At 55.3% G+C, this 27,810-nt stretch overlaps 1 protein-coding gene across 1 annotated transcript; it reads left to right on the plus strand.

Annotated features, from left to right (window-relative positions):
• The first annotated feature begins 6,753 nt into the window (after window positions 1-6,753).
• SLC38A8 (solute carrier family 38 member 8) lies at window positions 6,754-27,117 on the plus strand. Its single transcript, XM_054711015.1, has 10 exons — window positions 6,754-6,936; window positions 10,742-10,940; window positions 13,976-14,117; window positions 14,934-15,035; window positions 18,253-18,310; window positions 22,200-22,314; window positions 23,621-23,768; window positions 24,190-24,383; window positions 25,633-25,684; window positions 27,024-27,117. Exons 1-10 carry the CDS (start codon window positions 6,754-6,756, stop codon window positions 27,115-27,117), a joined length of 1,287 nt encoding a protein of 428 aa, XP_054566990.1.
• The last annotated feature ends 693 nt before the right edge of the window (window positions 27,118-27,810 follow it).

A 27,810-nucleotide genomic window follows, 5' to 3' on the forward strand; every position in this document is an offset into this window, starting at 1 on the left:
CCACCTGGGAGGAGTGTTCTAGAGAGGATGTTACCGGGCAGGGCACAGGTGTTGAACTGCGGCTCTGGCCCTGGGTCCAGTTCCAGCCTGGCCACTTCCTGCTCGTGGGCCTTCACTGATCAGGCCCTGTGCCATCCCACAGCCACATGCTGGCACGCCAGCACTCAGTTATGTCAGCCCTGTCAATGGTAGATCTTGGTGACAGATGGACTTGAAGGCTGTGGGCCTGGGCCAAGCCAACTCTGCTGCAGGGAACTTTTTCTTCCGGCGTGTCCTCTCATTGTCCTAATGAACAATTATATCTTAAACAACAACAACAAAAAACAAGCAACCAACCCATAGCAATCATAGATAGACCATGGGGGCCCTGGGAACCAAGAGGGGCGGGTGTGAGGTTGGGCCCCAGGACTCACCACTAACCACCCTCTTCCTGGAAAGTTAGGAGGGGCTCTGACTGCAGGAGCTTGAAGGTGCTGCACCACCTCAGCCCCACCCAGTGCCAGGGACACGCAGGTCTGAGACCTTCCCTGTACGTGCACTTGTCCATCTTGTGCTCTTACAGGATCAAGCCCTGTGCACGAGGATCCTGAGGGAGCGGGAATGGTCCCTGCCATTGGTGAACCTGCCCAGCAACCATTGCACTGCATCTGCTCACCTGTCAAATGGACCAGTTTAAAAACATTATGCTAAGTCCAAGGAGCCGGACACAAAAGACCACACAGTGTATGAGCCCATCTATGAGGACAGGCATATCTGTGGTTGCTCAGGGCTGGGGGAGGGGGTGATGAGAATAGCTACAGGTAATGGGTTTCCTCTGGAGGAGATGAAGATGTTTGGAACTGGATAGTAGTTGTGGTTGCACAACATTGCAAATGTACTGAATGTCCATTTTAAAATGGTGAATTTTATGTTCTACGGATTTTGCCACCAAGTTTTCCCAGGGGATTCTGTGAACCGGCAGGATGGAAGCCCCGGGCTTGGAGACCTGGAGAGGCTCCCTGGGGGTCAGGACCCAGGTGATGCCACTGCAGGGGCTCTGCGCCCAGAGCTGGCCCTCCTCCAGGCCTGTGACTCCTCCTCTCTCCGGCCGCTGAAACCTCCATGGAGTGTCCTCAGGATGCAGTGAGCAGGAGGAAGGTCAGCATCGCAACATTGAAAACACTGCCTTATCCTTCCAGGTGCAAGTACCCTCTTTCACCCAGAGCAGGACTCGGGTCCTGCCCCTCTTTATAGGGAGGAGACAGCTGGACTTGGCCGTGTCTCACCTGGAGTCTCCAGACCGGGCTCTGCAGAAGAGACCCCTACTGTTGAGTCCCCGGGGTGGGGAGCTCAGGGTGCTGGTGTGTCCATTTCCAATTGCTGCTGAGACAGATCACCACAAATTTGTGGCATAAAACAACACATGGATTCTCCTACAGTTCTAGAGGTGGGAAGTCCAAAAATTCTCCTTGGGCTAAAATCAGGTGTCAGCAGGGATGCTCCCTCTGCAGACTCCAAAGGAGACCTGCTTTCCTGCCTTTTCCAGCTTCTGGAGGCTTCCCAAAATGCCTTGGCTTGTGACCCCCTTTTTTTAAAAAAACACACACACACACACACACACACACACACACACACACACACATATTTTATTGACTCCAGAGAGGAAGGGAGAGGGAGAGAGAGACAGAAACACCAATGATGAGAGAGAATCATTGATCGGCTGCCTCCTGCATGACCCCTACTGGGGATCAAGCCCATAACCCCGGGCATGTACCCTTGACCAGAATCGAACCCAGGACCCCCCAGTCTGCAGGCCGACGCTCCATCCACTGAGCCAAACCAGCCAGGGCGACCCCTTTCTTTATTATCACTTCAACCTCTACTTTTGTCATCACTTTACCTTCTCTCTGACCTCTGACCTCTCCTACATTCCTGTTTTAAGTTCCACTTGGATCATCCAGGACACTCGCCCCATCTCAGGATCCTTAACTTGCTCTCATTTACCAAGTCCCATTTGCCATGCCATTCAGCTGAGGACATCTTCAGGGGCCATTGTTCAGCTGACCCCGCTGGGTTTTCCTGTCCCTTAGCTGTCACATGTCTCTCGCAGGAGGACTTGTGTCCCTCCTGGTTAAGGGCCACGCCTTTAAAAGTCCACGGTTCCTGTCATCTGAAGACCTTGAGGCTTTACCCCTTCAGCGTCTGGTTTACTCCAACAGCATTTTATTAAGCTGCCTTCAGTGGGCCAGGCCGGGCAGAAAGCTGCCGGGAAAAGAGGGGACTGCGAGCTCAGGGACAGGGTCAGACAGGGCCCCTACCTGCTCAGAACTGCCGGGCTCCACAGCACGTTAGCATGTCCCGGGAGCTTCACAGAAACCCGAAGCCCACCTGCCCAACCACCTTCATCTGCAGCCCTGATGGTGGGTCCGGCATTGGCAGTTAAAGACGTCCTTGGGCATTCTTGTGTGGCCAGGGGTCAGAACGCTGTTCTCGAAGCTCAGAATCGGGCAGAGGGAAAACATAAGTGTCAGAAATGGAATGTGATGTGCCCTTGCTTCAACAACAGCTAATAGGCATGCCTACTTCTGGGTCATGAGCGTTCTCATGGAACCCTCCCACAGCTTTGCAGGGTAGCAGTGTTATCACCCCACTTCACAGGTGACCAGCGAGGCCCTGGTCACAGTCAGTGAGTGACAAGGTCACCCTTCAGTCTCAGGCACTCTGGCTCCTGAGACGTGTCTCCAGAACTTTCTATCACACTTCTTGGGAAACAAGCTGAGGTCACTTTCTCCTGGAACTTTCTAACCTGTCTCTGACCCATCGTACTCTGAGGAGTAGGAAAGGATGGACGGAGGGAACAACCCTTGATGACAGTTGCTCCCCTGGTAGGGTGACACCGGAGAAGGAAGATGGCTCCTGAGTGTGGGCGGGCGCTGGGCTAAACCACCACCTGCCTCATCCTAAGGCCACCCGAGTGCCACCTCACTGCCTTCCTGTGCACGGGAGCACCTGCCGCCCACACAGATGGGCCCCACAGGGCGCTTCTCTGCTGCTACGAAAAGGTCACCCAGCCCTGGGATGCTGGCAGAGAGCATATCAAAGCCCCTCAGAATTAAGAGGTTTTCCCATTGAGTGGAATTTCACAGCCCAGTGGCCAATTTCTAAGTCATGCACATTAATGGGCAGCTAATGAGGGACCCAGGCAGGTGCGGGAGCTGAGATTAAGGAGTACAAAGCCACAGCCACTGTTCTCTCTCTGCTTTGGGGCAGCTTTGGGAGAGAAAGTAAAAGGTGGGGCTACGTTGGAAGGCCTGGGAGAGCCTGTATCAGCCTGGCTGCTGCAGGCCTCCACCTGCTGCCACAGCCTCGCCCTCCCCACCATGCCCACGCCCGCCTCAGACCCTGGTGCAGGAAGAAAGTCCTTTCCCAGGTGCCTTGACCTGGGTCTCCACCCAAGGAACCCCAACCTCAGAACACCTCGGCCTTCCAGGGAGCATTGGCTCATTCCCTGGGCTGAGCCTTCGAACAGGCACTCACCACTCCCCCCGCCTCAGTGTCTTCCCTCCTGGCACCTCCTCTAAGAAGCTCCTCCCGATTTCCCTCCCTCCTGGAGTCTCATGGTCCACTCTTTCTCCTCTCCCAGCATGCATAGGTGCTCAATCAATCAATCAATCCGTGTTTGTCAAATTACTGTCAGACTGAGTGGTTGCGAGCACAATCAGACCCCAGATCTGTGGGGTATGGTGTGCTGAATGGTGACCCCTAAAAGTACGTTCGTGCCCCAGAGCCTATGAATGTGATCTTACTTAATTATTTTTAATATATTTGTATTGATTTCAGAGAGGAAAGGAGAGGGGGAGAGAGAGAGAAATATCAATGATGAGAGAGAATCATTTGATCGGCTGCTTCCTGCACGCCCCTTCCTGGGGATCGAGCCCACAACCCAGGCATGTGGTCTTAAACAGAATCTAGCCGAAACCGGTTTGGCTCAGTGGATAGAGCGTCGGTCTGCAGACTGAGGGGTCCCAGGTTCGATTCCGGTCAAGGGCATGTACATTGGTTGCGGGCACATCCCCGGTGGGGGTTGTGCAGGAGGCAGCTGGTCGATGTTTCTCTCTCATCGATGTTTCTAGCTCTCTATCCCTCTCCCTTCCTCTCTGTAAAAAATCAATAAAATATATTTTAAAAAAACAAACAAAAAAAAAAAAACAGAATCTAACCCAGGACCCTTCAGTCCGCAGGCTGATGCTCTGTCCACTGAGCCAAACCGGCTAGGGCTGAATGTGATCTTATTTAGCAAAAGGGTCTTTGCAGGTGTAGTTAAGGATGTCGAGATGAGATCATCCTGGACTATCTGAGGAAGCCTAAATCCAATCACCACTGTCCTTATAAGAAAAAGGAAGGATACAGACACAGGAAGAAGACCATTTGAAGAAAGACGCAGAGGTTTGAGTGATGTGGCCACGAGCTAAGGAACCTGTGGAGCCCCCAGAAGCTAGAGGAGACAGGAAGGTCCCTCCCCTAGAGCCTTTGAAGGGAGCGTGTCCCTGCTGACACCTGGACTTCAGACTTCTCGCCTCCAGACCAGTGAGAATAATTTGTGACAGCCGACTCAGGAGATTAACCTGTCCGGGAAAGTATGTGATGTTCCTTTTTGTCTTTTCTGGAGTCTGTGTACTCATCCGGCCATCTGTTCACTCACTCACTCTTTCAGCCCTTCCTGTCCAGGGCACTGTCAGGGTCAGGGCATGGTGTGGAGACAACATGGCATTGCAGGCTGGGATGACACCCACTCAGGGCTAAAACCCTGTCCTGTCACTTGCCAGTGATGACCTTTTCTTTCATTGATTTTTGTACTTTTGTTTTAGAGAGAGGAAGGAAGAGAGAGAGAAACGTCCATCAGTTGCCTCCCATATGCACTCTGACCAGGGATTGAACCCACAACCTTTTGGTGTACAGATGATGCTCCAACCAACCAAGCCACCCGGCCAGGGCGCCAGTGATGACCTTTTGAGCCGCTGGCTTCCCCTGCCTGAGCCCAGTTCCTGCTCTGTGAGCTGAGGCAGCACCCCCTTGGGACTGGGTGAGTGCTGGGTCACAGTGAGCACTGCTCCCCTGGAGCCAGTGTAAACACTGCCGGAGACATGGCCCAGCCCTGAGCTCCTCGGCCAAAATCCTGCTCCCTTCTCACTGGTGCATGCTGGGAGGCCAGCCACACGGCAGGTCAAGCGTTTATTGACCACCTGTTGTGCGGAGCCTGAAAAGGTATGAAGAGAGTGGGCCCCAAGGAAGTGACACAGTTAGAAACTTCATGGAGAAAAAGTGTGGGGCGGATCTGGTGTCCCACAGATAAGGGCTGATTGGGTGAGGCCCTGGGCATTGAAGATGTTTTTAACATGAGGCAGCGGTTCTCAAAGTGGGGTCCCCAGCCCAGCAGCATCAACACCATCTGGGAGCTGGTTAGAAAAGTCGATTCTCAGACCCACTGAATCAGAAACGCTAGGGATGGGGCCCCACAATCTGTGTTTTAACACACCCTCACACAGGGTTTTGAGCCTTGGGTACCAGGGATAAACAGTCACATCTGAATTCGAGATCTGTCTTCCCTAGGCCTGCATTTTCTGGAACAGGGTCATTTTTTATACTCTGCCATCAGTTGACAATGTGTGGGGTCAGATTGGTGGTCTCTACTCAAAGGGTGGCCCGGGGACCAGCAGCACCTGCCTCCCGGAGCTTGTGAGACATGTGATTCTCCACTCCTCTCAAGATGGGATGAACAGGAATCTGCGTTTTAACAAGACCCCCAGGTGATTCTGTGCAGTCAGTGGAGAGCTTCTCCAGGGAGTACCTGCTGCCTGCCTGGGCCTCTGCCTGCCTCCCTCTACAGCTTCCTGCACCCCCTGTGAGGCGGACACACAGACCTGTGCAGATGGGCTTGGGGAGATCACTGCTGCGCTCCAAGCTCTTTCCTCCCCGCTCATACTGGGGGTCTCAGGCATGGAGGGAGGAGCCATTGGAAAACTGACCCAGGTCACTGCATGAGATCAGGTGTGCCCCTTGATCTCTCCCAGCTGAGCTCCCTCTCCCACTCCGCAGTCGGTAAAGCCCCGCCTTCAGGGAGGAGGGGAGGGAGCCTTCAGACTTCCTCAGGCCAGAAGTCTCAGAAGCTGCAAGTTCTTGGGACAGATGGCCCTGACTTCAAGTCCCTCCTCCCCTAGGTTTTGGGACGTGACCCAAACACATGCTCTTTAGGGCTCCCTTAGTTCAGGACTCACTCAAGACCCGCCCTTGCAGAGCTGGAATCTTCCTTCTTCCACCCCTCTGGGCCCAAGAAATGCAGCGGAACCACCTGGAGTGAGCCTGAGTCTCCGTCCCGTCCCTCCGTCCCTCTCACCTTGAAGTTTGCACTTGGTGGTAAGGACTAGGGCTGTCAGAGAGGTGGGGAAATGGGGGGAGGGAGCCGAGGGCTGTGTGGGCAGGAAGGAGTTAAAGGTTTAGAAGAGGAAGGGGGAGGGAGGAGGGGTCCTTCAGTTTAGTTGGAGAGCAGGAGTGAGGATAAGCTGGCAGAAAGCTAGAGGGGGAGGGGCAGGGGCGACCTTTCTGGAGGTGGAAAGCAGCGAGGAGGAGAAGTGATGGGCCTATGAGTGAGCAAGGAAAAGGGGCAGCAGAGGGCAGGAAGAGGGAGATGTGGTAGCTGGGACAACTGAGAATGAGACTGGCTATGGACGGGAAAGTGTGAAGACTGTTCTCTCCACCCTTGTGCTGCTTCTAGCCATGGAGGGACAGACTCCTGGAGGCAGAGGCCTTTTGGAAAAGCCGGTGACCGCCAGCCACGGTCTGTCCTCACTGAGCGCTGTCTTCATCCTCCTGAAATCTGCGCTGGGGGCCGGCCTGCTCAACTTCCCCTGGGCCTTCCACAAGGCCGGTGGGGTGGTCCCCGCCTTCCTGGTAGAGCTGGTAAGCCCCTGGGAAGCGATTTGGGGGGTCTCCCCGGGCAGGATCCAGGCAGCATCCTCAGTAGCAGAGCTGCCTGTCTTAGAAACTGTGTACATCTGTGGGGTTTGATTTTCTGCCCGCTGAGCTCAGGAGGGGAGCAGATAACTGTACCTGGGCACACAACATCCTCTACCTGCCCAGTCTTCTGCCAGGCACAGCACCTGGACCCAATGAACCTGACATCGCCGCTGGGAAAGCGCTGAGAACACTCGGTCTCTGAGCAATCGCCTGGCCAGTTGACCTCACTTGCCCGCTGGTCTCATGTCCACGTTCAGATCAGGTCAGGACCAGGACTGGCTGGGACACCCCCACCCGAGGTGGGCCAGGCCCTCTGCTGTATCAGAGGCCGGCAGCCACTTCCAGGGCCTGCCTTCCAGCTGAGCTCCCTTTCCAGGAAGTCAGGGCTGAGCGGCTGTAGCAGAGAAGAACCACTGATTAGCCCAGCTTTATTTTGTTTGCAATGATTCTTTTCCTGGCTGCCAGGAGCCCGTGTTTCGTGGTAAGCTCTGACAGGTATCCCAAATGCTTTTCCATGGCAGCCAGCTGATAATGGTCCTGTTCTTAATGGCCCTGTTCTGTGTGTAGGCCACAGGGCTGGAGACAAGATACTTGAAATATCAATAAGATATTTCAGACGGTGGGTAGTGCTAGGAGGGTCACATGACAGAGGGTAGAGCAACATGGCACGTGGCTAGAAGACTCTGGGGGGGTGACATTGCACTGTGCCCCAGTGGAAATGGAAGGACTTATCCAGGTGCATGAGAGGTGCAACATAACTGTTTGGATGGGTGCAACAGAAAGGCTGGCCTTTCAGCTCTGGCCAGTGGGCTCAGTGGTTAAAGCGCCAGACTTCGCACTGAAGGGTCATGGGTTTGATTCTCGGTCAAGGGCAGGTGCCTGGGTTGCAGGTTCTATCCCCAGCCCGGTTGGGGCTGGTGCATGAGGCAACCAATCAATGTTTCTCTCTCTCTCTCTCTTTCTCTCTCACTCTTCTTCCCCCACCCCATCCTCCCCTCCCCTTCCACTCTCCCTAAAAAAACAACAATGGAAAACAATATCCTAGGGTGAAGATTAACAAAACAAAACAAAAGGCTGTCCTTTCAGACAGGAGTTAATGTAGGGGGCGTGGTTGGGCACAGAGGTGTCCAGTCTGTAGCAAGCAGAGCTGTGGCCCCCACTCCTCACACCCCTGCAGCACTCCTGGGCACCTTGCTGAAATGCAGATGCTGACTCAGCAGGGCTGTGCAGGTCTGAGGCTGTGCATCCTGATGAGCTCCTGGTGACGTGGAGGCTGCTAGTATGGCTTGCACATTGTACAGTGTGGTCTAAAGACGTGAATAAATTGAAACCCTGGACAAGCGAAGGAATCAGGCTGGTAATGTGCACACAGACCCTCCCCGCCTCTCCCCTCCTCTTGGGAGACTTCTACCCTGTCTCCTTTGCAAGGAGCCAACTTGGACTTGGGGAGCAATTAAACATTCCCACTACCAGGAGGTCAGTGGTGCGAGAAGTGGTAGGTCTCTCATGACCCGTTAGCATTGGAGGATTACTAAGACTTAATGAACCTGACCCTCAGAAGTTGCAGAGACGGAGCCTGGGCATGAGCAATAAGGGCTCTTTGCTGTCTGCCAGGGTCCCTCCCGGAATGCCTCACTGGCAGAGGCATTCCTCCCACCCCCCTTCCCTTCATCCTCAAGTGCCTGTCTACTGAGTGCCTGCTATGTGTCAGGCACTTCTCTGGGGACTAAATGGTGAGCAAAAAATGCCCCAGCCCCAGTGTTCACAGAGCTTAGAGGCTCTGGGTGAGAGATGTTGGAGACCCTGTAGCAGGGGTCCTCAAACTACGGCCCGCGGGGCCACATGCGGCCCGCCGAGGACATTTATCCGGCCCGCCGGGTGTTTTTGCCGCCGCTGCCTGACCTGCTTAGCAGCCGACTTAGCAGTGTGCATAGGAATTTGTTCATAGTTGTTTTTTTTTAAACTATAGTCCAGCCCTCCAACGGTCTGAGGGACAGTGAACTGGCCCCCTGTTTAAAAAGTTTGAGGACCCCTGCCCTATAGTATATGTTCAGTTGTAAGCGTATGTCCTTGGGCTACTAGACCAAGGACCACAAACTGAGTGGCTTAGAACAGCAGAAATTTGTCCTCTCACAATCCTGGACACAGAAGTGTGAACGCAGTCTGTCAGCAGGGCTCTGCTCCCTCCTTCCTGCCTCTTCCAGCTCCTGGTGGCCCCGGGCATCCCTTGGCTTGTGGCCACATCACTCCAGCCTCTGTTCCATCATCACGGAGCCTTCTTTTTATGTCTTCTGTCTTGTCTAAGGCACTTGTCATTGGATTTCAGGGTTGCCCAGACGGTCCAGGATGACCCCATCTCAAGGTCCTTAATTACACCTGCAAAGATCCCTTTTTATTTAATTCCATCTGCAGAGACTGCCCAGTAAGTCACCTGCACCGGTGGTGGAGGTGAGGGTGTGGACTTGTCTTCTGGGGACCACCATTCAGCCCACAGCAGGCACAGTGTACCCAAGAAGGCATAGTTCTATGAGAGCCTGAGATGGGGGGGCCGAGTCCACCTTAGGGTGAAGTGTCAGGGAGGCTTTCTGGGGGAAATGACCTTGGAGAGGAGAGGGAAGATTAGGCATTCCCCAGGTGAGGGGAAGTGGTGGGGGCGGGAGGGCATTCCAGGCAGAGGAAACGGCGTGGGCAAAGGTTCAGGGACCGAAGGGAGCCGCGTGTTCCTTCCAACTCGGAAGTTCCAAGTTCCTCTCCACAGTCCAAATGATGCTCCTCCTCAGCAGCTGTGTGGTGGCGTCTGGAGTAACACAGAATTAATCTGCTTGTCAGGGCCCTGCGCTCTCTGAGGATGTCCCAGCTCAGCTTTCTTCTTCCCCAGTTCCCGGCAGGGGTGCGGAGGCCTGGAGACCAAGTTCAGTTTGGGGCAGGCAGCCATCGGTCCTGCAGAGGCTCAAAACCATTTAGCTCCATGCAGCAAGTGGGGCTCCCATGCACCAATAGGGGTGTCCAGTGGCACAGGCACTTGGGAAAGCAGTTTGGCAACTTCTTCGTTAAAAACGGGTCTCATCTATGACCCAGCGATTCTCCTGGGTGCATGTCCAGGAAGACAAAACGCACATCCTCAAAAGGCCTTGTTCCGGGTGCTCAGCGCTTTATTCACAGTAGCCAGAGACTAACCACCAGGTGCCTGTCAGCAGCAGGCTGGAAGAAGCAACTGTGACTGCATCCATGCAGAGGGGTGGCACTCGGCAAAAACAGGAGCAACATGTGACCGCCAGTGTGGCTGGATCTCACAAGCATGACACTGAGGGAGAAGCCAGATACCAAAATACGTAAAAGTAGAAAAGTATTAGATCAGTGGTTTCTGGGGACAGGGTTGGGGCATAAAGTGACTGGGACCAGACAGGAGGGCATATCAAGGTGGTAGAATGTTCTGTGTCTTGATAGAGGTGCATTTGTTGTGCCTCTTCAGGTGATGGCCCTTGTATACATGTGGCCCATGCAGTTTTAGCACCATCTGGGTTTGTGATACCTCATTTGTCCATCTGGGCAGAGTGGTCTGAATCCCAGACTGACGGCCAGCAAGGCCTCGACAGTCCACCTGCCCTGCAGCTCTAGTTTCAGGGCAGGGGGGGGGGGGGGGGCCCAGGCCATAGGCAGCGTGACTTCCGCAGGTGGGAGGCCCCGTGGAGGGAGCTGGCTGGGTGTGGCCTTTGGGAGCACCCTGGCCCACAGTCCTGCTCTGCAGGTCTCCTTGGTCTTCCTGATCAGTGGGCTGGTCATCCTGGGCTATGCCGCCTCCGTCAGTGGCCAGGCCACCTACCAGGGCGTGGTTGGACGGCTGTGTGGACCTGCCATCGGGAAGCTGTGTGAGGCCTGCTTCATCGTCAACCTGCTCATGATCTCCGTGGCCTTCCTCAGGGTGATCGGGGACCAGCTGGAGAAGCGTAAGTACTTGCACTGGAGGTGGGGTGGCCTCAGGGTTCGGTGCTCCTTATGCCCCCTGAGGCTCCTGGTTTTGAACAGGACGGGGCCACCGAGCGGGACCCTGGGGGACAGCAGAGACCGAGACCACCCCTGAGCTCCTAACGTCCTGGAGAAGGGAGACTTGGAATTAGTAATTACCAGCACAAGGAGAGTCCTGGTGGGGGGCAGGGGCAGGCTGTGGCTGGCTGTCTTGTGGGGTCCACTGCAAAGAAGCCCCTGTGGGAGAGAACCAATAACACCTTGAGTTTTGGGACGTTGGAGACTAAACCCCATGCACCTGGGCCTCTAGTTCCCCATTAACAATTTCCCTCTAAGCACAGCTTTAGTTGCATCCCCATCAATTTTGATATGTTCTAGTTTCATTTTTGTTCCATTCAAAACATTTGTTAAATTTGCTGTGATTTCTTTGACTTACAGGATGTTTAACGTTGTGTGGTTTGATTTCTAATTATTTGGGACTTTTTTTAGATCCCTTTTTGGGTTCTATCTTCATTGCATCATGGTCAGACAACACACTTGGTGATTTCCATTTTCTTGGTATTTGAGACTTATCTGTGGGCCCCCAGGTGTTCTGTGTTGGTGAGCATTTTGTGTGGGGTGCAGTGTTCTGGAAATCTCCATCTGGTCAAGGTTCTCCACAGCTTTGAACAGGTCTTCATAGCCTTGCTGACTTTTTGGGTCTAGTTATTCTATTCGTCTGAGTGAGGGTGTTAAACCTGCAATCACAGTTGAAGATTTTATCTGTTTCTCATTTTTAACTGTCCAGTTTTCACCTCATGGTCCTTGAAGGTCCGTCATAGGCACCCACCCACGAACTACCCTTTTATTGTTATGAAATACCCGCTTTTGTCTCTGGTGATACTTGGTCACTAAATCACCCTTCTCTACTATAAATGTAGGCCCTCCAGCTGCCTTCGGATTAGTGGTTATGCAGTATTTCTCTTCCCGTTCTTGCTCTGTGAACCAAACTGTGATGTGGGCTTTTCAATGCATTTCTCGTAGATAGCATATGGTCGGATCTTGCTTTTTTTTTTTTTTTTTTTAATCATCTTGACATCTCAGACAGACTTCTAATTGGAATGTAATTATTGATATGGTTAGATTTCGCTCCGACGTTTTGATGTTTCTTTGGTCTGTTCTCTCTGTCACTTTAACCGTGAATAAAAAGGCCCCTGCCTCTGGGGTGCTGAGTTTAGAGGCTTCTATGTTTGGGGCTGCACTCTTACCCAGAAAGCATTGAGGTTGGTAGATCTGAGCCTGCGGTGGGTAAATGGGTACAAAATGCCCTGCTTCCAAGTGGCAAGTCGAGGCCACATCAGTTTCACCCCAGGTCACCAGCCGTACTGCCGTGTGAGAAAAATTCTGAAGCTGCGTGCAGGCTCAGCTGTAGAGCCCAGAGTGATTAGAGTTGATTAGATACTGGCCACTTGGTTCTGGGGCCGGGGGAGGTTTTGACTGGAGAGAAGAGGCATTGTGTGTGTGTTTCTGGTTAGGTATTTGAGGGGGGAGTCTTTCTGGAGCAAGTCCAGGCTTCTCAGGAGGAGGACTACCTAGAGGTTGGGGAAGTCACTGAATGTATTGGGTACAGATGAGTTGACTCTAAGTGACTGGTACTGAGGGCATCAAGGAATGACCCAGGACGTGCGGGTTCAGGCAGGAGTCAGTATCCATGGTGTCAGAGCTGGGTTCCGGCTGCAGGAGATCAGTGGAGTGGAAGGGCTCGCCCACGCGGGCTCTGACACACACCCAGATCTCTGCAGCTTTGGTGCATGCATTCCCTTGGCATCTCTGGCCCAGAAAACCTGCCTCCCCCTCCTGCATGGGCATCTCTGTACAGTGACCTCGATGTGGAACCGTCCCCTTGCGTCATTTCAGTAGAAGTAAGCTATTCTCATAAGGCATTTATTTGTTTGCATGGCTGGCTTTATTGAGCATTTGGTGAGGACAAAGAAAGGGCAGTGCGAGTAGTCAGTTCTCAGCCACCCCCAGTGGGGTTGTCGGGGCCCTCTCACCCCACAGGTTCCAGCCTCAAGCCACCTTGCCATCTCCCCTTTGCTCTCCCCTCCCCCACCCATCTGTCTTGCCTCTGATACCAACTACAAATTCTCCATCGTATGTGGTGGAATAAAACAGTCCCAGGTTCTTAGTGTTCCCTCCACTGAGAGGTGGGTGGGGTCTGTGCCCCCTCCCTGAATCAGGGTGGGCTCTGTGGCGTCTTGGCCCAGTAGAGGATGGCAGATGTGGCACCATGCCAATTCCAGGTCTGGCCTTTAAAAGGATGGGCAATTTCTCCCTGGGTCTCCCAGTTGCCATGGACTAGGGGGTCCATGTGGAGAGGCCCCAAAACTGCAGGGAAGGCCCAGCTGAGCCCAGGTGTCCCCACCAGGCACCTGATGTGGGGAGAGCCATAGAGAACCCTCCAGACCAGCCCTCCCACCAGCCAAATACCTGCAAGTGACCCCCATGGGTTGCACATGGAGCAGAAGTAGCCAGCTCATTCTTCACATCCTGCTCATGGCAGATAATCAAGTGGACACGCCAGGCCATGTTGGGGTAGCTTGTTGTGCAGCAGTGACAGAGAACATGGCTTTGCCCAGCACCAAAAAGCCACCCTGGCCCCTGCTAAACCCACACACCCACTGAGCTCCTGAGCAGAAACAAAAGGTTCTGTTACAAGAACATAAGGGCCCAGGTGCCTCAGGGCAGGTCATTTGTCTCACTTGTGGCTGGATTCCAGCACGGGGAGCAGTGCCTGGCTGGTAGGAGCCCAGTGAGCATCTGTCGAATGAGTTTCTGCAGCCAGATCTTTCTTTCGTGGTGGCACATGATGGGGTCCCCATCACGCTTATGCCATCCCTTTAGACTCACAGGGCTGACAGTGCCCATGGCAACCCCTGCCAGGGATGGAGAGCTGGGAGCTCGGGGCAGGGCTCTGACTGCTGGGTGAGAGCCACAGGCTCACTGCGGCCCCCCCTTCCTCCCGCCTTCCCACCAGTGTGTGACTTCCTCCTGCCCAGTGCGCCACCCACCCTGCCGCCGTGGTATGCTGACCAGCGCTTCACCTTGACCCTGCTCTCCATGCTGGTCATCCTGCCCCTGTCCGCCCCGAGGGAGATCGGGTTCCAGAAAGTCACGAGGTACGGAGCTGCAGGCTTCCTGGCAGGGCAGCGGCTTTGACTGGTCCCCCATTGTGGTTGGTGTTGGTATTTGTGGGGGCTCTGTCCGCCTCTGCTAGGGGAGCTGTTAGCATTGGCCTTCCCATTTGGAGAAGGGGGAAAACATTAAAAATTACGCAAGTAACATATGTGTGTGATAGGAAATATAGAGAAGCAGAAGACAAAACTACCATAATGGCATAACCTGCTGCTGCTGTTTTATTTCACTATTACAGACTTCATATGCCCACGCATGCGTACACACAGGCACAGAGACAGACACTTACTGTTTTTCATTTTGTGGTCTGTGGCCTTATGTATATTTTTGAAGAAAAAAAAAAGTCTGGCAAAAGTTTTCATGCAAATTTGCAACTTGTGTTTCCCTGTTGTGTTCAGAGCAACAATGGACGTCTTACCTTGGAAACAGAGACAGTGGGTAGGGGACTAGAGCCCCTAGGTGCCCCAGCCCTCCAGTCTCTTGTCACGCCCAACTGAGTCAGGGGTCCTCCTCCCCATAGCCAGTGTCCTGACTTAGATGCCACTTCCGGGCCTGTGTGGCTGTTGGAGGGACAGGGTGCCGGTGGTCATCACAGCCTCGCAGGTGCGGCCAGTTAGGAGCTGGCCCAATCTGACCCTGGGCCTGGCACACTCCTGCCTGAAAGATCTTCCACCATCCCCACCGTGCAGATGAGGGATCCAAGGTGCAGAGCCGTGAGAACTGCCTGGCACCTTGCCCGTGTGGGCAGAGCCGCATTCAGACCCCACCGTGTTGGTGGTCATGCATCGTCTGTGTGTTAGCTTCCTAGGCACCCTGGCCGCCTGCTACCTGGCCCTGGTCATCGTGGCACAGTACTACCTGGGGCCCCAGGGCCTTGCTCGTGAGCCCCGTCCTGCGCCGAGGTGAGTCTGAGGGCATGGCCTCCCATGGCTTCCCGGGGTGCTGCAGGGGATCCTGCAGGAAGGACACCTCTCCCCCACTGTTTGCACAGAGCCCCGCTCCTCTCAGCGAAATCCTTGGTGTCTCTGATGCCTGAGGTCCCAGCGAAGGCCCCTTTCCCCTCCAGAATGGACACGCTGTGGTTAGTAAGAACCAGGGGCAGGCCAAGGAACACAGCTCTAAGCCCGCTCCACCCTGGGGCTCCTGGGCTTTCGCAGCGGTGTCCCCACAGCCTGGAGCCAGTGGAACTGGCCAGCGAGATGCCGATGCCTGGGCAGAGGGAGCAGGGTGACAGAGGCCAGTGTGACCCCACCAGCCTGAGCAAGGCCAGGAGCGGGGGCGGGTGTCCTGTGGGGATAGGAGCCTCACTGAGGAAGGGTTTTGCTGGCAGCTGCTTCAGGGTGTGAGCACAGCAGGGGCTTGAAATCGGATCTTCGGGTGACAGGCCAGCTCCGTAGGCATGTGACCTATGAAGTTACCCAGGGCTGCGCTCAGAAGGGCCTTGCACTTGGTTTAATGCCCTGCTGCCACCATCCCAACGTTCTTAATCATTGTTAAACAAGGGTCCTCCATGTTAATTTCGCACTGGGCCCCGCAAATTATGTGGCCCCTCCTGGCTGACAGCTTGGAAGTGGAGCATGAGAGAGAGGAGTCCAGGGTGGCTCTGAGCTTTGGCCTGAGCACCGGGAAGGTGGCGGTGCTGTATCATAGGACAGAGGAGGAGAGAGGAGCCGGTGGCTGGGGGAGAGGCAGGAGGTGTGAGGTTGGAGTCGGTTTGAATGCCTAAGTGAAGGTACAGGTAGCTTGTCAGACCTGCGTCTGGAGTTCAGGGAGAGAGAGGCTGGGCTGGAGGGAGCAATGTGGCTGGTGTCAGCCCAGAGATGGCATTTAAGGTCCGGAGCTGGGAAGGTGGTACACTCAGAACCCACATGCTCTGTCCAGCATGGGAGGTCGGCAGGGGGGGGGGAGGAGGGGGGAGGAGCTGCGGAGGGGTGGGGAGTCAGATGTGTTAGCTTTCTGGAGCTGCTGTGACAAATGACCACAAACCTGATGGCTTAACACAAAATCAGTTTGTCCTCTCTCAGTTCTGGAAGCCAGAAGTCCAAAATCAAGGTGGGGCAGGCCAGGCTTCCTCTGGAGGCTCCAGGGGAGGGCCCTGCCGGCCTCGTCCAGCTCCTGGGGTAGACAGTGGTCCTCGGCTGAAAGCTGGACGTGTCGCTCCAGTCTCTGCCTCCATCGTCACGCGGCCTCTCCCTGGGTATCTGTTTCCCTTCCTATAACACCTGTCATTGCATTAGCTCCCAACCTACTCCTCTGTGACCTCATCTTAATTTAACTAATTACATCTACAGAGACCTATTTCCAAATGAGGCATCACTCTGAGGTTCCCAGAGGATGTAAATTGGGGGGGGGGGGGGGCAGTATTCAACCAGGATAGAGGATAATAGTAGGTGTGTCGCAGGTGTCAGTGGACAAAATTTCAGGAAGTTGGTATGATCATTGCTAAATGTTGCTCCTGGTTACAATAGACTGAGCCCTGGACATCGATTTGGAGGCTGCTGGTGGCATTACTTGGTCAGGGCAGGAGAGGGAGTGAAGGCCCAGGTGGATTGGGTTCAGGAGAGAAGGAAGGAGGCAGGAAAGAGTTCTTCTGAGGAGGGGAGGAGAGGAATGGGCATGAGCTATAAGGGACAGAGGCCCCAGCCCCTGTTTTATGCTGATGGACATCTCTTAGAGAAGGAAGAACCAATGAGGAGAGGGCCAGGCTCACTGCTAATCTGCAGCCTCGAATCAGGGGGTGGGGAGGTCCTGTGCTCTGGGGACTCAGGCTAGAGCTCAGACTGTCTCTTTCTTGGGGCCTGCACATGTGGGCCCAGGGGATGCAGGCAGGCAGATGGGGCCGTGCCTACATGGGCACTCTGGTGGTGAACAGGAAGCCTGGCAGTTGAGGAAAGTGTTGAGGAAAGTGTGGGAAGCCCGGCCTGGTGGGGAGCCGCCATGAGCAGCCTTCAGAGTTAAGTCAGCCGTGTGCAGCGCAGAGCAGGAGTCACCACTGAGCAAGTGTCCTGTGGCTTCTGTAACAAACTACCACCACCCTGGGGGCTTAAACAGCACAGATTTACTCTCTCTCATCTCTGGAGGTCAGAAGTCCAAAATGGGCCTCACGGGGCTAAAGTTCAGGTGTTGGCAGGGCTGCGTTCCTCTTGGAGGCTCTGGGCGAGAATCTGTTTCCTGGCCTTTCCTAGCTTCTAGGGGACACTCACTCTCCGTGGCTCATGGCCCTGCCTCTGTCTTTAAAGCCAGCAGCATTCCTTCTCTCTGACCCTATCTCCGTAGTCATAGCCCCCTCTGCCCACCCCCAGGAAAGGTTCTCATCGCAGGGATTCGTGTGACACCTTGGGCCTAGATAACCAGGATCACCTCCCACCTGAGTCCTTCCCTTACTCACACCTGTCAGCTCACTTATTCCCAGGTTGCTGGGATTCGGACATGGGCCTCTTTGGGGGCCATTATTCTGGCACAACCAGGAAACCCTGATTCTGCAGCAGGTGTTATTTACACCCCACTTCACTATATGTTCCTAAAGGTGCTGGATGCTGGCATGTAGAGCTGCTTGCCAGAGGAAGCTTGAGGGTCACCATCCTGAAAATTCTGCCCATGCACACCTCTGTCCTTTTTGGAACTTGGGCAGAAGTCAATATCCCTGCACCGTTGGAGTCTGTTTGATGGAGGTCAAACCATCCCTGCACTGTTGGGGTCTTTTTGTTGGAGGTCAAACCATCCCTGCACTGTTGGGGTCTGTTTGATGGAGGTCAAACCATCCCTGCACTGTTGGGGTCTGTTTGATGGAGGCTGCCTGTGCTCCCCAGCCCTAACCTCGTGGGAACAGGCAGCCTCAGAGGGAGGCTGGGAGTTCCTGCTCAGCATGCCCTTTCCAAGTTCTGCCGGCCCAGAGAACATCAAGTTACCAAAATGTCAGCTCACATGTAATTAGAAAGTGCAACACAGAGCATGCCTCTCTTTCCATCTCCCAGACCTGGGAGTGGACGCAATAATTAAAAATGCATTTTACAGTCATGCTCAGTGAACACCTTTCTGGTCTTTAAAACTCATCTTCAAGTTGAACGTGGCTGTGAAGGTAGCTTTTTGTAATAAACACCTGTTCTTGTCTGTTTGCAGTCCTTCCTCCTGGACCTCTGTGTTTAGTGTCTTCCCCACCATCTGCTTTGGATTTCAGGTAAGCTCAGCTCTGTGTTGGCGAGCGTAGCGTTGGCAGGCTGTGGTGACTCCCTGCTCCCGTAGGAGAGCGTGGCCTCCCTGGCAGGAGAGAGGGGTGAAGGCTTGTTCCAGGATGTGATGGGCTGTCTTCCAGAGACTGCTTGTGTGTTGGAATCTGGGTTCAGTGAGGTGTGACTTGCTGTTGAACTGGGGCACCCGGCCCCCACTGGCAGCCAGCAGCAGCAGCAGAGTGGGAATTGAGCACCTGTCCCTCCGTCTGTAAAACCCTCGCAGGACTGTCGCCACGCCAGGACACCCAGAGTTGGCCATGTCCTCAGCAGATCTCTGTCCCAGGGGCCTCGGCGAGGAAGCATCCTGCCTCTGGAGGCATGGAGGCCGGGGGCTGGAAGGTGTGCAGGGGGCTGTGTGATGGAGGTACAGGGCAGAATGTCTGACAGAGTCATGCACTGAGGGTGGGCTCTGTGTGCAGTACAGCTGAGGGGCTTCTGACAGCCCTGGGCAGGCAGGGCCAGAGACACCCTCTTTCAGGCACTGATGTCTGAAAGGCATCTTGGAAGAATGTGTGGGAGGCGCCAGGTGAAGGGGAGGGCGGTCCAGCTAGAGGGGACAGCACAGGTGAGGGGGAGAGGAGAGAGGGGGGAGGGGGAGACCATGCCTGGTGGGGCTGCAGGGCTGTAAAGGGCTCTGCTAGGTGGGGTCCCTGGGGTGCCGGAGGGTACGGCGGAGAGCATGGGCTCTGCTCCCTGCCTTCTGGGTTTTCCAGGCTCCTAGCAGGTGGCAGCTGACTCCATTCTTCAGTGTTTATTTTAGGAAAGATTTGCCTCTCTCCTAACAACCTACCCACCACACCAACAGCAAAACCACCCCAAAGCCAAGTCGAGTTGGCAGGGGAGGTGTTTCAGGAGTGACAACATCTCAGCTTCCTACCCTGCGTGTTTCTTCCCTCAGCCTCCAACTGGCTCCTGTTGCTGTTCTTCATCTTGCATTTTCTTTGAGAAACATTTTTGAAAAAAATCTTGAAACATTTCCATTTCTCTTTCTCATAAATGAGTTGATGGTATCACTTCTGGAGCTTAGCAAGCCATTTATAAGAAATTCTCACATTTTTCCTTGCACGCCCAATATTTTGAAAGATCTAGAGCAGTGATGTTGCTGTCAGCTGTTAGTCTGGATGTGGTTTAACGCCCTCTCTCTGGTGTCTGAGCGCCATATGGTGTGGCAGGCTCCCACTGGGGGCTGCTTTTCAGATGCTTCCTGGGGGTGCCCCCCTCACCTTTGCCTCAGCGCCCTCCTTCCATTCTCCTAGCAACCGAGGCCTGGCTGAGGTTTCCAGGGACAGGGATGCTGGATGGAGATTTGGGAAAAGATGTGAATTGCAGGGTGTGGGTGGGGCTGAGGCCAGAGGCCAGGGGCTGTCAGGGTCTGGCTGGGAGAGTCTGTGTGGATGAGGGCAGGAAATAGGAAGAGAGGGGGCAAGACTGGAGGGCCGTGCTCCTTGTCCTCAGGAGCCCTGGCCTGGTTCGAACACCACCCCCACATTTAGCAGCCCCACCACCAGCTGCAGGGAGCTGGTAAGAGGGGCCTGCGGGAGCAGAGTGGGTGCGGGCTCAGCTCCTGCCATCCCGACCGCACTGGGGACTTCTCTATTGCTGTTTTTCAAACAATAGCTTTCTTGAGATAGAACTTACGTAGCATGCATTTCACCCACCTGAAGTGTAAGATCCAGGGGTGTGGTGTGTTCACAGAGCTGTGCGACCATCACCACAGTCGATTTTAGACCATTTCATCTCCCCAAGAACCCTGAACCTGTTACCAGTCACACACACACACCCCCATCCCTCCCTCAGCTCCTGCAACCGTGAGTCTCCTTGCTGTCTCTGCCTGCCTGCTGTGGACGGTTCACGTAAATGGAATCCCACGACGCTGGTCCTTTGTGACAGCTCTCACAGCATCGTGTCCACCTGGTGGATGTGTCAGTGCTCTGTTCCTTTCTATGGCTGAGGCATATTCCACCGTTTGCTTATCCATTCCTCACCCGTGCACACCCGGCAGTTTCCACTTCTTAGCCAGCGTGGGCGCCTCTGCCCTGCATCCTGTCTCCCACAGGTTGTTCCAGCAGGGCAGCCTCCCCTCCCCATCCCGGGGGGGGGGACCTGTTGTAGCTTCCCTATGAAACCAAGAGAAACGTGACCCAGGAATCTTAGGACAAACAGAGAAAGAAGGGCAGGGCTCATCCAGACCCCGCCAAGCATTTTCCCCATTTCTGAGTTTGGGAGACAGGCAGGGGGAGCATTGATCCACGGAGTTCCCTGCCCCGCGGTTGAGGGTCCCCAGGGATTCAGGGCTCCTGTGAGGCCAGAGAAGTCCCAGGAAAGAAAGCCGAAGATGCACTGGTGCCCCGAGGCTAGTCTGTCCTAGAAGGTCCATGTGAGCTCACTGGGGACCATGTTGGGCTAGTTTATGTGGTACCCAGACTTGCACTGAGTCAGACTGTAAGATTAGAGTCCCGGAGAGCTTGGGCTGGGTAGGGGCAGCCTCCCTGTTGCCGGGTGGGTTACATAAAGGGATGGGTAAGCGAGTAACCCCTGGAGCATTCCTCAGCGGTGGACTAGGCTCCCTGCTTGGCTTGAGCAAGACAGATGTGGTCCTTGATGTCAGGGAGCTGATGGTAGATGCTGAACAAGAAAACCCCAAGTTGCTCACGTGGGGTGGTGGGGAGAGGAACTTGGCCGGGGTGGTTGTGTGGGAACACGTGAGAGAGGAACTTGAACTGCCTGGGAGGCTTGCCTAAGGCATGAGAAGGAGCTGCCAGGCCAGGAGAGAACCCCAGGGAGAGGAAACGGCTGGAGAAAAGGCCCTGTGGCCGCGCAGGACAGGTGGGCCTAGCTCAGTGAGTGGGAGGGGTGGGCCCGAGCCTGGAGAGTGGGCAGGAGTAGATCAGCACGTTTGGTTTTGATCAGAAGTGAGTGAGCGTGTGACGTGACAGTGGGAACCCTGACCCAGGAGCCTGGGAAGGTCCCAAACCCACAGGGCACATCCAGATACAGCGGCGCCTCTCAGCCCTGCCTGCGCGTCAGGGCCTCCCAGCTGCCTGTAAGACACCCCTGCCCAGGACTGCCCCCGGGAAACAGCGTCCCCGGCACAGGTGGGCTCTTGGCATGGGCTAGATGGACTTTAGATTACATTTATGACGCCATAGTCATACTATGAAATATGCGAGTCATACGTATGTGTGCTCCCGTGCAGCCACCACCCCAGGCAGGATAGAGAACACTGCCAGCTCCTATGGAAGGCTCCCTCGAGACATTTTCCACCGAGTGACACCCACCCCACCCACACCACTGCTCTGCCTGTGTCGCCATCAGTGGCGGTTCTCAGCGGGGGTGATTGGGCCCCGCCCCCAGTGGAAATTTGGCACTGTCTGCAGACATTTTTGGTTGTAACACTGGGGGCAGATGTTCCTGGCATCTAGTGGGTCCAGGCCAGGGATGCTGCTCAATATCCTACAATGCCCAGGGGGGCCCCTGTTTGGGCTTGTTTGGCTTGTACTTCGAACTTCACGTACAGGAAAGTGTTCTTTCGTGTCTGGCTTCCTTTGCAAAAACATCAAAGCTGTGAGGTCCTTTCTTGTTGAGGTGCATAGTGAAGTGGTCAGCAAACTCATTAGTCAACAGAGCCAAACATCAACAGTACAACGATTGAAATTTCTTTTGATCCTTTTTCATTGCCATATAATATTCCACCAAATGAATATCTAGTGATTTACTTAAGCCTCTTACTGCTGGTGGACATTGGGTGGTTTCCTGTATTTTGGGACACTGACACTTTTGAGGTTGTTCCGGGTGAGTCCAATGCCCGGCTACCCACTGCGCCCGCCTGTCTCCTAGTGTCACGAAGCTGCTGTCTCCATCTACTGCAGCATGCGCAACCAGAGCCTGTCCCACTGGGCCCTGGTCTCCGTGCTGTCCTTGCTGGCCTGCTGCCTTGTCTACTCGCTGACAGGTAAGGCCCTGCCTGGGGCACCCGGGTAGGGACTGGCAGGAGAAATGGGAATAACGACGAGTATTTATAGAGAGCTTACAGTGTGCAAAGCACGGCACTATGCAGTTTGGGTGCCTTCTCTCATTTAATCCTTAACACCCCCTAGGAAAGTCCCCATTTCATAGATGAGCAAACTGAGGCTCAGAAGGTCCAGGGCCTGCAGGGTCATGGGTTGGCCAAGGTCTCCAAACAAGGTGGCAAATCTGTGACCCTAACCCTGGCCCGGCTGTCTCCAGGGCCCCTCCCTGCTCTGTGCCCCTGCCTGCTGCTGCCTGATGGGACAGTGATAACAATGGTATCATCGCATTACATCTGGGTAGCAGTTTGCAAAGTGCTCTCATGGATTCGATGGATTCGGGTGCTCACAAACCTGTGCTGTACACAGAAGGGTCTTCAAAGGTGGCGGCAGTGTGGCTCAGAGAGGGGCTGTGATTTGCCCAAGGTCACTGCATGCCCACGGCACAGCCCAGGTCCAGGCTCAGGCTGGCTTCTGGGCGCCTTCCTCCAGCCCAGAGGCTGGCTTTTTCGTCTGCCTGTTGGGGCCTCTGACTTGGGAAGCCTTGGGCACCATGGTTTCAAAAAACTTGCTGGGCGACCTCTCCCCAAGCAGGGGAGGTCCCCGTCAGGCTGTGTCCCCTGCGTAGGAGGGCCATGGCCTGGCCACTGAGAGTCACATCCAGATGGCTCAGGTCGAGTGTCAGTAGGATCATGAGATTAAAGGGAGCCATAGCTCTCGGCCAGAGATGGGTGTCTCAGGGCAGGGCAGGTGACTAGGCTGAGAGAGGCAGCATTGGGTTGCAAGCAAGGGGCCTGGTGCCCTGTACCCAGTTCTGTGCTGTCTGTGTGATTCTGGCGATTGTTGACACCTGGGGTCTTGGTCTTCCCCATCAGGAAAATGGGCGCACTGCCAGCGGCTTTCTGTAGGTGCTGTCGGAGTGGGATGAGGGGCATGAAAGGCACTGATACCGTTTTCAGAGCGCTGTGTGCCCCTGCAGTGCCCACTCCATGGCCAGGCCCCTGGTGGGCTATTTGGAAGAAGGGTTCGCAGTAGTTTTGCCCAGAGGGAGTGTTGAGTCGGAGGAACAGAGTCTCCCATAGGCTGAGGATGGGAACACCTTGGGAAATGGCAGAACAGAGAACTCTTCCAGAACCTTCTGTGGGCTCCTAGGAGAAGCCTTACAGCTGGTAGAAGCCGGTGGGTGTGTCAGAGTTGGGAGGGGCCGAGCCTTTTCCAATCAGCTCCCTGCCCCACCTCCCTCCCTCCCAGGCGTTTATGGCTTCCTGACCTTCGGGACTGAAGTCTCCGCCGACATCCTGATGTCCTACCCGGGTGACGACGGGGTCATCATCGTGGCCCGAGTCCTCTTCGCCGTCTCCATTGTGACCGTCTACCCCATTGTGCTCTTCCTGGGGAGGTGAGCGGCTCGGGGTGGGTGTGTTCAGCGCAGGGCACGGATACCGATCATGGTTTAGACGTGCCGTGCACTGCTAGCCAGTGTGTTGTGGGACGGCCGCCATCTCTGCTTCTTAGAGGAGTAAACGGGTCAGGTAATTAGGTCACTGGCCCAGCATCACCCGGGAGCAGCGTCAGCACTGGAGCCTGGTCTCCAGCGGCCCTTAACCACCCACTGTGGCCCCTCGCTGCCGGCTGCCTGACACGGACTGACCGCCCGAGGGCTGGCGCGGTGCCTGGGGAATAGTCGCGCCTGGTGTGGAACCGGAGCCCGGCCAGGTGTGCAGGGCATGCATGGGGTGGGCCTCTAGGGCGCCCGGAGGCAGGCAGGTGAGAGGGCTGGAGCCCGGAGCCCTGTGTGCCTGTGCTGGCGTGGCCTCCAGGTCGGTGATGCAGGATTTCTGGAGGAGGAGCTGTTGCCAGGCGTGTGGGCCCAGGGCCCTGGCCAACCCCTCGGGGCTGCTGACCGTCCTGTGGGTCACCGTGACGCTCGCCATGGCCCTGTTCCTGCCGGACCTCAGCGAGATCATCGGCATCATCGGCGGCATCAGTTCCTTCTTCATCTTCATCTTCCCAGGTGAGGTGCCTCTTCTCGGTGCTGCTTGTTGTCTCTCCCCGGCCCCCCCCCCCCCCCCCCCCCGCTCCTCTCAGCAGGGAGTTCCTGTGTTGGGGGTCAGGGGTCTGGAGGCAGGAGCCCTGTGTAGACAGGATGGTTCCCAGCCTGGTTTCCTGGCCAGGCACAGGCTGGTGGCTTTATAGACCTTCCCTCATGAAACACCTCTGTGCCCTTGACACTCCTGACCTCCTGACGGGGGCTCCGTTACTCCCACCTGCAGATGGGGACCGAGGCCTGGGGGCCTCCCCGTGGCATGGCGAGCGTGTAGCAGGCCCAAGTCCACCTCCCACTGCTGCCACTCGCTGCAGGACTTTATTTCTTAAAAATGTCTTCAATTACATGACATTCATAAGGTCCAAAGGCACCCATGAAATCTTTGTCCCACCTTATCCCCCGACCTGGAAGGCAGTTTCTGACAGTGTCGTAGGAAACTTTCCCAATGTTAGTGAATGTCGAAATGTCCTGAGGGGGAGCCGTGGAGGCCAAGGCCTCCAGGCCACACGTGCATCGCCCTTAAAGCCCTTCTGCCTACGAGGAGGAGCCCTGGAGGGGCTGCGGTCTCAGGCGGAAACCCAGCCCGGCTGCCCCGGCTCTGGGAAGCGCTTTCACATGACAGTGCTGCGGTCAGCACGCCCCCTTGGCCTCCTGGTCCAGCTGCTGCCGCAGGCATGCTCATTTGGGGTCTGAAAGATATACGCGTCGGCCTCGGTGCCCATGACCTGGGTGGTGCCATTAGCTCGTGCTGGGAAGGACTGGCAGGGATAGATTTGGGATGGGGACATGCCATGGAGCTTTAGGCAGAGCTGTCTGGCTTCAAATCCCAGCAGAATTATTTGGAGCGGGGGAGGGGGGGTGAGGCAGGGGGAGGAGAGAAAGGAAGGAAAAGCTGCCAGATGTTGAACTCATCCCAGGTGTCAGCCCGAGTGTGGCCCTGAACATCTCACAGAGACCCTGGCACGCAGCTGTGCGTCAGTGTCATCTGTGAGACTGAGGCTCAGGGGCCCAGGTTTCAGGGAGATGTTGAGCTGGGACGCACAGCAGTCCTCAGCCACTGCACTGTGCCCCTCGCCCCGAGCAGGGTGAGCCAGGGGGCCTTGAGCAACGGTTTAGCTGGCCTCTCGGGTCCCTACTGGGTGTTGGCCGAGCTCTGATAGCTCAGGGCCGCTTTAGTTTCCATAATGAAGAGCCGGGGACCCTGTCTCCTTTGCAGGTCTGTGCCTCATCTGTGCCATCGGCACCGAGCCCATAGGACCACGAGTCAAGTAAGTGTCCCCCAGTGAGGGTGCAACGTGGGCATTGGAAGGGCCCCGAGTGAGGAGAATGTGAGTGCTGCAGGGGCCAGGGAGACCCCTCGTCTTGCAGATGAGAAAACTGTTGGCCATGGGGGTAGGGCCGTGTGCACACAGGGAGAGGGAGTCTGAGCCAGGACTCGAACCCAGGCCAGCAGCACATGGCCTGTTATCTTTCCCTTCGGCTCTGAGGGTTGTGGTCTGTGGTTGGAGCTTTATGTGGACTCGGGGTCTTCCTGACAAAGACCCTAGGTCACATTCACAGGTTCCAGGTAGATGTGAATTTGGGGACCATTCAGCCCAGTTCAGATGCTCATAAGTCCTAGCAGCCATGGCCTTGGGTCCCACCTGCAGGCCGGGGCTCTGTCTCCCACTCCCCAAGCTTGGCTGTCCCAAAGCCTAGCTCGGCTTGTTTCCTTCTGGGTGGAGAAGGGTTTTTCTGGATGTGCCTACACCTGCCTGGGCTTAGGGCTGGCCCGATGGTCTGGTGGCCCCCGCACGGCCCTTCCGGGTAACGCCCTTTGAAGTCCTGCTGCTCACAATAGTTGAGTGATGGGCTTTCACGGTATTGTTAATTCTGGAACCGCTTTAGGGCCTTCTGATCCATCAGAGCTGCTCTGAGAGCGCTGCGGCCCCGTCACCATCACCTCGCTCTCCCGCTCTGACGGGTGGATGTTTATGGCACCAAATTGCCGTTCTGAGATGCTGCTTGACTAGAGATGGTCTTTCCATGACAACGGGTCCTCGTGGCCTTTGTTAATGGGGCCAGAAATCTCTCTGGCGGCCCTGCCATTGTGTGGAGATCTTATTATCATCGTTCTCATCTCATTGCTGCGCCCTCTCTTTTGGTTACATCATGAAGCTCGAGATGTGGCCTTGGTGGCGGCCAGTTCTAGCCACCTCTGCCTCCTGCACGCTCGTCCCCTCGCCACTGTTCCAATCCTGTGTGACATGGGGCTTTCTTCGTCTCCCTTATTTCTGGGGGCTTCGCCCCTCCCACCCCAAAAGGAACAGGGATGGGCAGGGAGTTTGAGACTAGTGTCTCTCTCTTCCTATTTCTTTGGCTTTGATAAAAAACTGAACAGGACTGAGGTTATGAGAGGACAGGTGGAGGTTTTTTAATTGACTCAGGTTCTTTCTTTCCTGTTGTTTCAGGAACCCATCCCTACAGGCAGGGGAGGGATACCCGGACTTTTTTTTTTCCAAATCGATGACTCTACTGGGCTTCAAAAAATGTTTTCTCTGTGTGCTTGGCTTGTCTATGCAAAACTCGCGAGGCATGCGTGCTGACGTGGATTTGTTGACTTGGCAGGTGCTGCTTGGAGGTCTGGGGAGTAGTGTCCGTGCTCATCGGCACCTTCATCTTTGGGCAGAGCACGGTGGCAGCCGTCTTGGAGCTCCTATGAGGGGCGGCCACCCTGGGCAGGCGGGGGGCTTCCCTGGGCCACCCTGGTGCGGCTCCCTGGTCCCCGCATGCGACCGATGTAATCCCATCATAAAGATGCTGGAGAAACTGGTACCTCTGCCTTCTCAGGTGCTCATTGGGGCTTCTGCTTGTCTGAGGGTCTCTGGTCTCTGGTCTCTGGTCCATGCTTCAGTCTCCGGGGCTGCCCTAACAAATGACCACAGGCTGGTGGCTTGAAACAGCAGGCATTTATTCTCTCAGAGTCCAGAGGTCAAGGTGTGGGCAGGGCCACGCTCCCTCTGAAGGCTCCAGGGGAGGATCCTTCCTGCCTCTTCCAGCTCCAGGGGTTGCCAGCAATCCTTGGCTTGTAGACGCATCCCTCTATCTCTGCTTTCCTCTCTACATGGCCTCCTTCCCTCTGTGTCTGTGTCCAAATTTTCCTCCTCTTGTAAGGATGCTGTCATGGGATTAGGGCCACCCTAATTCATCTTAAGTTACTTAATTATGGTCTGCAAAGATCCTGTTTCCAAATAAGGTCACATTCACAGGTTCCAGGGATAGAACTTAATATTTCTGGGGTACACAACTCAATTCAGGGGGCTGAGGCCCAGACATCCCTGCTTTGGGGCACCAGGATCAAAGACATGGGGTGAGGGTAGCACACAGAGAGCCCCAAAAGGGATTTCCGGTGGCA

This window comes from Eptesicus fuscus, chromosome 21, assembly GCF_027574615.1.
Source record: "Eptesicus fuscus isolate TK198812 chromosome 21, DD_ASM_mEF_20220401, whole genome shotgun sequence".
Classification (NCBI taxonomy): domain Eukaryota; kingdom Metazoa; phylum Chordata; class Mammalia; order Chiroptera; family Vespertilionidae; genus Eptesicus; species Eptesicus fuscus.